General features: G+C 40.0%; 1 protein-coding gene across 4 annotated transcripts in view; it reads left to right on the top strand.

Moving 5' to 3' along the window:
• LOC103459260 (ubiquitin-conjugating enzyme E2 H) overlaps positions 1–8,835 on the top strand; it is a 29,622-nt gene extending 20,787 nt beyond the window's left edge. For 2 of the 4 annotated variants that reach the window (XM_008400680.2, XM_008400681.2), the window contains 6 exons: positions 1,210–1,286; positions 2,493–2,567; positions 2,642–2,681; positions 3,467–3,519; positions 4,712–4,840; positions 4,936–8,835. In XM_008400680.2, coding sequence (XP_008398902.1) covers positions 1,210–1,286; positions 2,493–2,567; positions 2,642–2,681; positions 3,467–3,519; positions 4,712–4,840; positions 4,936–5,060 — 499 coding nt within the window. In that variant the 3' untranslated portion in view covers positions 5,061–8,835. Of the gene's footprint in view, positions 1–1,188; positions 1,287–2,492; positions 2,568–2,641; positions 2,682–3,466; positions 3,520–4,711; positions 4,841–4,935 lie in introns of those variants that run through there. The other 2 variants (XR_001776220.1, XR_001776219.1) reach the window with 2 other exon arrangements.
• The last annotated feature ends 948 nt before the right edge of the window (positions 8,836–9,783 follow it).

Genomic DNA, 9,783 nt, shown 5'->3' with positions numbered 1-9,783 from the left:
TTGTATGTGCAGCTTTTCTCTCACTCCAGTGGTTTCACTGTTGGATAAATGTCCCAAAGTGCTTCTATCCAGAACAGAGCTTGGTGGCGCTGCAACACGTGATCACTTTGCTTTTAGTTGTGACTCGGGGGAGGATGGTTTCTATCAGCTCCTGAAGTTTTTTTTTTTTTTCTTTTGCTGCTTTACGCGAATGTCTCTGTGTCTGTGATTTATCGGTATTTCTTGGAATTCGCTCGACTCGCATCAGAAAGAGACCCCCCCCCCCGACTTTAAGCTCATGTCCGAGCAGAAAGCTTCCTCTGTCTGTCTGACAGTGACACATTTCTTTAGTGAAGCCAGGGAATCGTTCTGCTCTTAGCAGACTCAACTGGAGCTTAAAATAACCTCCAGTTCAGTTTAACCCTTCGATATCTGTGACGCTACTAATGGGGTACGCTCTCAATCAAGCACCGCTGCCGCCTTGTGTCTGATGTTTTTGGTTTTTTCTTGTTGTACATGTTTCTTGACTGATTTATTCACTTATTCTTTTGTTTTGCATCTTGTGGTTCTTCTCTCTGCCCCACAGGGAAAAAAAATGGGGAGGTGGGATAAATGGGATTTAAAATGGTTAAAATTTGAGCAAACATAAGCTTCACAGATGTTTGTTTCTTGCAGCTCGAGCCTCGAGGGTTTCTTGTTGTGAATTTTGTGCTTAACTCAAGGACAACTTGGATTTCTTGTAATATAATTTTCTCCTGTGATGCATATTTTAAGAATCATTTAATGATCAAATTTAAATAATCAGAAGAGCTTTAACCTTGAATAGGGGAGGGGTGGGGGCGAAAATAAAATAATTGCGGGGGAGGGAGGAGAGAGAAAAGGCCAGTGGTTTGTGCTTAACGTCCAAATAAAATCATATTGTTTATTTTTTTCCTGCATATTTCTGTTTATCAGATTATGTTTCCTACTGGAGATTTCTTAAACTGTTGGTACACAATCTAAAATGGGAAAAAAGGGGCTAAATGTGGGGAAAATACACTTAAGCAACTTGTTGTGTTCTTGCAGTTAAACCATGGAAGAGAATAGAAAAGCAAACTTCAGATGTTTTTCATTTTCCTATACAACCAAATTTGAATGACTTTTGATTTTTAATTTTTTTTTCTTTTTGGTCTGACTGGTTCTGTTTTTGTTTGTCCGATCACAAAGCAGTTTTCCTTAACAGCCTTTCAGCATCGAGAGCAAGCATGAAGTCACCATCCTCAGTGGACTCAATGAATTTGTAGTGAAGTTTTATGGCCCACAAGGAAGTAAGTATTCCTGCTTGATTTTTTTTTTTTTTTTTGCAATTTTCATATTTTTATTCCGTTTTCAGCCACATGTTCTCTGCTTCGTTAGTCACTTTAATGTTCCTCCAACCAGTCGTTTATCATCAACCAGTTTTTAAACGGGCATGACCTGAGATGAAATTCTCATCATGAACTCCAAGGTTATCCGCTCAAGAAATCTCTATATTTTTAACACGATCTTATGTGTTTACAGCAAGTTGGCGATGACAGAGCTGTTCTTGTATACCTCTGCAGGTCTGTTGTAGATACTGAGAAGCTTGTACAGAAGTAGACATAGAACATCTAAATTGCTGTGCCATCAGCACAGATGTAAAACCAAAAAGCAGAGTTCAGAATGCCCCGTCATTGGCTATGTATATTTCTAGAAAACAAAGGACCGAGCATTACGCCTTGTGGAACCCCCCCTTAGAAGTTTTCACGGTCTTGCTGTGCAGAATATCTTAGGTTAGCTGCTTGATTAGGTGGAGTGATGTGGTTATTTTTCAGTTACAGATCTCCAGAACACACACACACACACACACACACCGATAATGAATGCTGTCCTAAAAGATCAGGGGATTCTATTGTGTGGAAAAACTGAGGTTCCGCACAGCTGGGTAGGAATGTAAAATGAATTGAAACCAGACCTCAGGCTACAAAGTGTGAAACAAAATAGAGCCACGGCCTCATCTGCAGGAAATACTTCCTCCTTGTTATGTTCACAACATCTGCCACACGCTGCCCCTCATGCATCGGTTAAAAGAGGAAGAGGCTCCTCTTGATGACTCCAAACTGTGTCAAGCGAAGCGTTGTTGCAGCTGCTGCTGGACGCCGACGTACATGTGCGTCGTCATCCAGCCGTAACAAGTGTGTGTCGCTGCCCACTTTCAGCACACGAGGGTCTTGTTACACACGGCTATTCTGGGAGAGCAGCACACTTGCTAATGTCGCTTTCATTCCTCTTTTGATGTCTGCGAATAATCCCGAAATGATTCGAAGGAAAAGATTTCTCGCGGGCTGAAATGCGTTTCTCTATGAAAGAGGCATGGAGATGGGAGCGCAAAGCCCGGCCGCAGCGGAGAAAATCGACTGCTGGAGTGTGGGAAGGGTGGGACGTCAGGGAAGTAAGACAATTTTGTGTGCTTGGTGGTCTTCCTTTATCGTCTCCTTTCCTCTTGTCATGCACAGCGCCGTACGAGGGAGGCGTGTGGAAAGTGCGAGTAGATCTTCCTGATAAATACCCATTCAAATCGCCATCCATAGGTAGGAGCTCTGCCGTCACGCATCCGATGTTTAGCTTTAACCGAGACTGTGCTGAATTCACTTTGCTCTTTCAGGATTCATGAACAAGATTTTTCATCCCAACATTGATGAAGCGTGAGTCAAATATTTATAATTAGTTTAAATTAGTGTTCTGACTGTTTGTTGTGTTTTTTTTTACTCTGTAATTACATTACATCTATTAGTTTTTACTATATTGTAAAGCTTATTAATTACTGGTCCACAAAACATTCAGTCCATACAGTTCCACTAATTAAGAAATGTTCTTTTGAGCACACCACACTATCTATAAGATTGGGGTCCAAAGACGGATTGGGTTCGTTTCTGGTTGAGAGAAACTGATTTTTATTTAACATGTCTTCACTTTTCAAAGAACTTATGATTCCAATTCACTCTTAATCCAGCCCATAAGGTGGATAAGGTATTTAAAGGTGAAATAGACCTACAGCATCTCACACCACACCACTGACGAACTCCTAACTTCATTCTGACGGAATAGTTGACCTGGACTCTTCTACCAGAATCTGAAGAGCTTGTTGAAAAGACATTTCTGGCGCAAACCTCGCTTTCAGTCATATTTAAGAAGTTTAAAAACGGGTGAGGTTGATGTTTCGGGAAGGCCATTTCAAAAGTTTAATGTTTGGCTAGTAGATGCATTTTTAATGTGTGATTGGTGTCATTGTTTTGGTGGGATACCCAAGTGTGTAAAAGTTTGATTTGAGGTAAAGATGAGGAATTTTAGGAGGGAAATCCTATATGCATCTTGCTAAGAAACGGTTCCCCCTGATATTAGTGAGGAATAATTGATATATTTGAGCATGTAGATATATATATATCCATCACCAGAATTCTCCCAACTCTGCTTTCCTCTGGGTTTTCAGGTCAGGAACAGTGTGCTTAGATGTCATCAACCAGACATGGACAGCTCTTTATGGTAAGTGGCTACACAGACGTACGTGTTTAAATTAAATTGACCCGCCCAAACCCATGTGAGTAACTTGTTGTGGCACAAACCGTGTGAAAAGGGACGGATAGCTAGCCCCTTGAGCACACCAGACAGCCACTGTTGGGTCCTAATCTACTTACTGGGGGGGGGAAAGTAAACACTAATAAGGTAACGCTGTAACCCGCCAAGGTCAGGAAACGTTCACCTCAGACAGATGAGTCTCTGTTTGCCGGCTTTAAGATGGCTTGCTCTCGTTACACTTCCAGATTAGTTTCTCATGATGTCGCCTCTCTAGAGCTGAAGCAGCAGTTGAACTGAAAAATGGTGCTATAGTGATGTAAAGAGCCAATGCTTCGGTGTCAGTTTCTGTTAATTACAACCGATGCGCTCACATAGAAAGATAAGTTTTAGACTCATAGTCTCTGTTTGTTTCTTTGATAATTGGTGCTCATCTCTAGAAGAAGACGATCAGATTGGAGAAGGGTGTTTCAACTAGGCCAATAGCCAGAGAATTGTGTGTAGGGCTTACCTACAAAGGAGGAGGTATTGAAAGCATTAAAATGCGCTAATTGCTTTGAAAAGTCAAGGGAAGCTGCTGCTCTTAATTTGACCAAACTCAACAGTGACACTGAGTGGAGAAGGGGAGAATTGCAGGCTCTCTAAAAAGACCAGCTATGAAAAAAAAATCAAGGTTGAGTCAAAAATATTTGATCTCATTACTTTACGGATTTTTAAAACGGCACCTTATCGAGGTAAAAAATACTCAAACTTTATAAAAAAAAAAAAAATCACACAAAACTTTATATGATAAATCATAGAACACTGCAGAAAACTATACAAGATTTTCTAAATGGGTTTTACAAATAAAAATGAAAATTGTTTTTTTTTTTTTTGTTCATCCCCCTTTACTTTGATCCCCCTAAGTGCAACAATGTACCTTCATAAGTTGCCTAACTGGAAAGACAGGGCCATCCATCTGAACTGACAAGAATGCAAAAAGCCATTGGTTACTCTGGAGGAGCTTCAGAGCTCTACAGCTCAGCTGGGAGAGTCTGACAGGAAAAAGGTAGCTTAGAAAGTGGGTTTGAATTTCTCCGTTAGGTTTAGCTCTAGTGTCTATGAACTTTTTGCAGTGGTCAAACTCTGAACTTTTTGTTGTTGTTGTTGTTTTCATGCCTAGATCTGACCAACATCTTTGAATCGTTCCTGCCCCAACTGCTGGCTTACCCAAACCCCATCGACCCCCTTAACGGCGACGCAGCTGCCATGTACCTTCATCGGCCAGAGGAGTACAAACAAAAAATCAAAGGTTAATCCTAAACGAGTAAAAAAAAAAAACCCAGAAAAGTTGCTCTTTTTATTTTAATTTAATTGTGACTCTGTTTTCTGTCTTTTCTTCTCCAGAGTACATTCAGAAATATGCAACAGAGGAAGCTCTGAAGGAGCAGGAGGAAGGGACGGGTGACTCTTCATCTGAAAGCTCCATGTCTGATTTCTCAGAAGACGAAGCCCAGGACATGGAGTTGTAGTAATAAAGGGTTCCCTCCCAATCACTCCCCTTCCTTTAACCCCCAAACCCCCCACAGAGACTATATTTGATTTCCTAACCACGAGAAAGCAGACTTATAATATTCATATTTAAACAAGTTGATTTTTTTATTTTTATTATTACGACTAAACAAGGATTTTTATGGATATATAGCCTTTGGTGTGTTTTGACAGACGCCCCTTCTCCTCTGTAGTCGTTCTCCCCGATAGCGTTCACAATCTCTGCTGCATTTGTTCGATGTTGTAAAATTCCTCCCTCCACCCGAAGCGTCCCGTTTCTTTGCTTAGACTTTTTTTTTTTTTCTTTCTTTTTAAATTTGACACAGTCATTTTCCTCCATGCAAATTGGCAACGTGTCGGGTTGCTCTTTGAAGGCGAAAAGTGCTCCCATTTCCTCCCAAGACAGTATTTGTAAAAAAAAAAAACAAAAACAAAAAAAACTTGATAACTTTTGAGACAAAAGTTGGCTTTGCTTGCAAATTTGAAACGAAATCCGTTCTGCGTATCCCTCCACCGTCCCTCTCTGCTGTGCTGGTTGCGTTGCGCACAACTGTTGCAAACTAGAGCAAGTAAGGGGGGGGGGAACGATGCTTCTGTTTTATTCAGGTTACAAAACTCTTATTTTAAGGCACACAGCCCCAGTAGACGCTCATCGATGAATGCAGAATACGTGCTAAGCATATCTCTGGTAACATATACTAATGAAGAAGAAAAGTCTGGAATAATAAGGTCTGTTTCGGTTTAAGTGCTGTGTCGGATGTTACATATTTTTTGTTTTAGTCTTTTGACCGTCTTGGTGTTTAAAAGAAGAAAGGGAAAAAAAACAGGCAAGATATTGCAGAACAAATGAATGCCTGTCTGACTACAGGGTGACATGGATTGCTCTGGGTATATCTGGTTTAAGCGTATTTAGTAAAAAAAAAAAAAAAAAAAGTCTGTAATATAAACTATATTTTGGCCTGTTTTTTTTTTTTTTTAGAATAAAATTATTCTTATTAGTCAGAAAGCAGATTGTCCTTGTTGCTAAAAACCAGCATGAAAGGGAGTTTTAAACTTGTGAAGCATCCCAGGCCCAATGATCTTTGAGTTTTTGGGTTGAAAATGAGGAGCGCTTTTTGTTTTTTTGTTTGTTTGTTTTTTTTTTTTTTTTGGTCGCTACATACAGGTTAGTCCTTCTCACATTCCACTGCTGCGCTCTATACCCTTTGTAATCGGTCTGACCTGTGCTGCGTTACCTAACAAGAGGCAGTCTGCTTTTACTAAGAAGAAGAAAAAGACATTTGGAGGTCGGGGGGGAAATGTATGTAGAAATCGGTCTCCTTAAACTAAAACATCTCAGTGTGGTAAGTAATGATGCCGAAAGAACATTACAAGTGCAAACAGAAGTTGTTTCTATTACCCTAAACTTTTATTACCTGTACTCTTTAAAAGAAAAAGAAAAATCGTTCACTTTGTGATAAAAATATTGAGGTTTTTTTTTTTTTTTTTTTTTAAATAAAGTGTCTGTATACTGCATTTTGGCTCTGACTTCCTAACCCGCCCCCCTCCCAAAAAAAAAAAACAGTTTGAGCCAAAACATTAACTTTTTGATGCTGATCAGGGTGAAAATTGGTGCAAATCCAGAAAACTGACATATTTTGTAGCTCTGGTTCCCAGGATGAAAAATGCATGCTTTCTGGGAAGTCATCACATCACCTTCAGTCTAAGCTCCCCTTCCCTCCTCTTCTGTGCCTCATCATTGCATCAAAAAACTCAGCAAAAACTCATGTTTTTAAGAAGCCATGGAGACGACTTGTTATATTCTGGAGAAGCACATCGTTTTAACTCTTCCTCCTTTTTCTTTTCTGGGTGCGAGTCCATTGTGTTGTCTTTGTGCGTCGACACAAAATTCATCTGGAGCGCTCCAGGTTTTCTTATAGCTAATGTTTGAAGTAATCTTTGTTTCTGTTCTGCGTTGTGGTTAACCATGTTTCGCCTAGAAGGTATTAAAGAACAAAAGCAAGCTGGAAATCATGCAGGAATTGTTGAGCTGTTTTTTTGTTTATTTTTTGTTACGTCAGGATAGATAGGTTTGTCGTTTGGTAAACCTACAAATTAGGTTCCTTTAGTCTTGGGTTATTTTCACTCTCTCATCTAACCGTATAGACGCACCCACTCGAGCTTGTACAGCGATTTCACACTAGGCAGGTTTTATTTTTTTGAGCTGTAGCGCTTGTGACAGATCTGACTTGTACAGAAAGCAGAAATGTGGCTCGGGCCTTTCTTCTGTCGGGCTGTTTTTGTGCTCTCGGACATCCACTCGTTCGAATGTAGAGGCATCCCTTTTGTTTTCAGTTTGTAAGAGAATTTTTTTATTTATTTTTTTTTAAGGTGTTTTAATTTCTCTCACCTGCAGCTGTGTGGCTTTTGGTGAAAGCTTTCCTTTCCGAGATGTTCCACGTGTTCCCTTCTAGTTTACGTACGGCTTGTGACACTTGGCTTGGCCATCCTAGGAAAAATATATTTTTAATATACAAGCTGATTTTATCATGCAAACGTCTTAAAAAAACAAACAAAAAAAAGTAAAAAAAAAAAAACAAAAGCTATTAAAACCATCTAGAGTGGAAATGCACCAGTCGGTCAGCCAGAAATTGGAATCTGCAAGTTTCCTTTTGGTCATTCTCTCATTGTCAAATACTGAAATCTCCCCTCCTAATTAAATTTCTAAAATTAAGACTGAACATTTTTGTCATAAAAATGCATCGGTGCATTTATTTAAGTTTAACTGAAATCGGATCAAACTTGGAGTCACATTCATTGTCGCATCCATGAGGATAATCTTGTAATTCTTTCATTTTGCGTTGGATTCAAAAACTAACATGTCTATCAAACAATTTGCAACGCTGCTTTTTTGGCCTCGGAGGTCATTTTTAGTGGCTGGGAAAAGCCTGATGGATGCATCTCTACTTCAGAGACATTGTTATACCGGAGAGCGCCGAGGTTGGCGTGTTTCCAGAAAAGAATCGTTAAAAATAAGGTCGACTTCCCCAAATACGAGAAATGACTTCAACTTTTCTGGCACTTTGCATCCGCTGAGCGTTAAGGCGTCTAGTGTTGACCTGATGTTGGTTCCCATCTTGGAGCTTCTTGGCTGTTGAGGACCGTAATCTGTGCTCGCCTGCGCACCCGGCTGGATAAAACGACGAGGAGCTTAAGCCAAACTTCAAAAGCCCCTACTCTTTGTTAGCACAACCGAAGAGTCGTCTGCACAAAAAGATCCCGCCTCTTTCTCTCTCTCACTCCGCTGTGTTGACTGTGTCTCCTTTTAGCAGTTGCATGCTTCTCAGTGCGCACCTTCACTCAGTTTCTGGTGCTTGTGTGGATTTTCTAACCCCTTCCAGGCACTCCTACCATCATCAGGCCCTTTTTATCAAGCACACACTGCGTTGAACATGTAAGTTTGAGGGGGGGGGGGAGAAAACAGAAAAAAAAAACTATGTATTTGGTACCTATTGTGTGATACTTGCAGCGTTTAAAAAGGCAGAAGGTTTTATGTTTTGATCTGTTTGAAGAAGTTCATTCTGGTCTTAATTTTTTCATCTTATTTTCCCTTTTTTTTTTTTTTTTTTTTTGCCCTCCCTCTCCCATTGTGAAGTGGGCATGCTTGTCAAAAAGACAAATGCTCTCTGTTAACAGGCTTATAATCTCATAAATAGTTGTGTATAAAATAAACTGTTATAACTTCTTTTTTTAATAAAACATTGAATATGTATACGCGCTTCTGTGTGATGCTGATTTCTTTTGCATGCTTCATAACTCATAAACTTAAAACTGCCATAAAAGATGCATTTGTTTTGTTCTCTTAAAAGTCAGATAGTATTGCATCTATCCAGGAAAATAAAGACTGGTTATCTTCAGTGGTAGCTAAAACATCCCTTTAAGGCCCAGTGCAACTTGTCGTTTACTCTGGGTGCTTCCACCTCTACACAAAGAACTGAGAACTTAATTACATTTATTTATATTTATTAAATTTTTTTGTTGTTTTAGTCTATTCAAAAATGATTGTTTCAAAACGACATTTTCATTGGTTATTTCAGTAGATAATGACCCACATTTCAAGTTCAAATGGCAATTTTTTGCTTTCTACATTAGTCCACTAGGTGTCAGTGTGGCCTCGCTCAGCGGGTGGCGCAGAAATGTCCAGAGTGAGACGTGCTTCCTGTCAGTGCTGTGAAACTGATGGAGCACATTAGTTTTTCCCGTTGCTGTTACCTGAAAGGTAGGTGGCTCATGAGCATCTCCTGAGGTTTAGCTTCTTTTTTTTTTTTTTTATTCCATGGTAAATGAACTACTTGGACTGGAGTTAACAATTCTCTAGTTTGTTGCGTACCCTGAAAATATGACGGTCGCTGCGTGGTTTAACCAGTGGACCAGAAGAGGGCGCTAGCTCCTTGTCCGTTCCGCTGTCCCTCAGCTGAAACTCCCCACCGGCCCTCTGTATAATCACAGCAGGGGGGGATAAACGCTATGACATAAGGCTGTTTAATCCGCTCTCCTCTGAAAAATGTATTCTGTCACGCAGCAATCTGTCCTCTCTTCCTGTTTGTCTTTATCACTGCTGCAAAGCCAAAACATGGAATTTCTCCCCCATCTGACATAATAACCGCCAAATAATTAAAGAGCAACTGAAGCTGAAAACTGACTAAAATGTGAAAATGGCTTCTT

The sequence above is a fragment of the Poecilia reticulata genome, linkage group LG23 (genome assembly GCF_000633615.1).
Source record: "Poecilia reticulata strain Guanapo linkage group LG23, Guppy_female_1.0+MT, whole genome shotgun sequence".
Lineage (NCBI taxonomy): Eukaryota > Metazoa > Chordata > Actinopteri > Cyprinodontiformes > Poeciliidae > Poecilia > Poecilia reticulata.
This window is presented reverse-complemented; position numbering and strand designations above follow the sequence as displayed.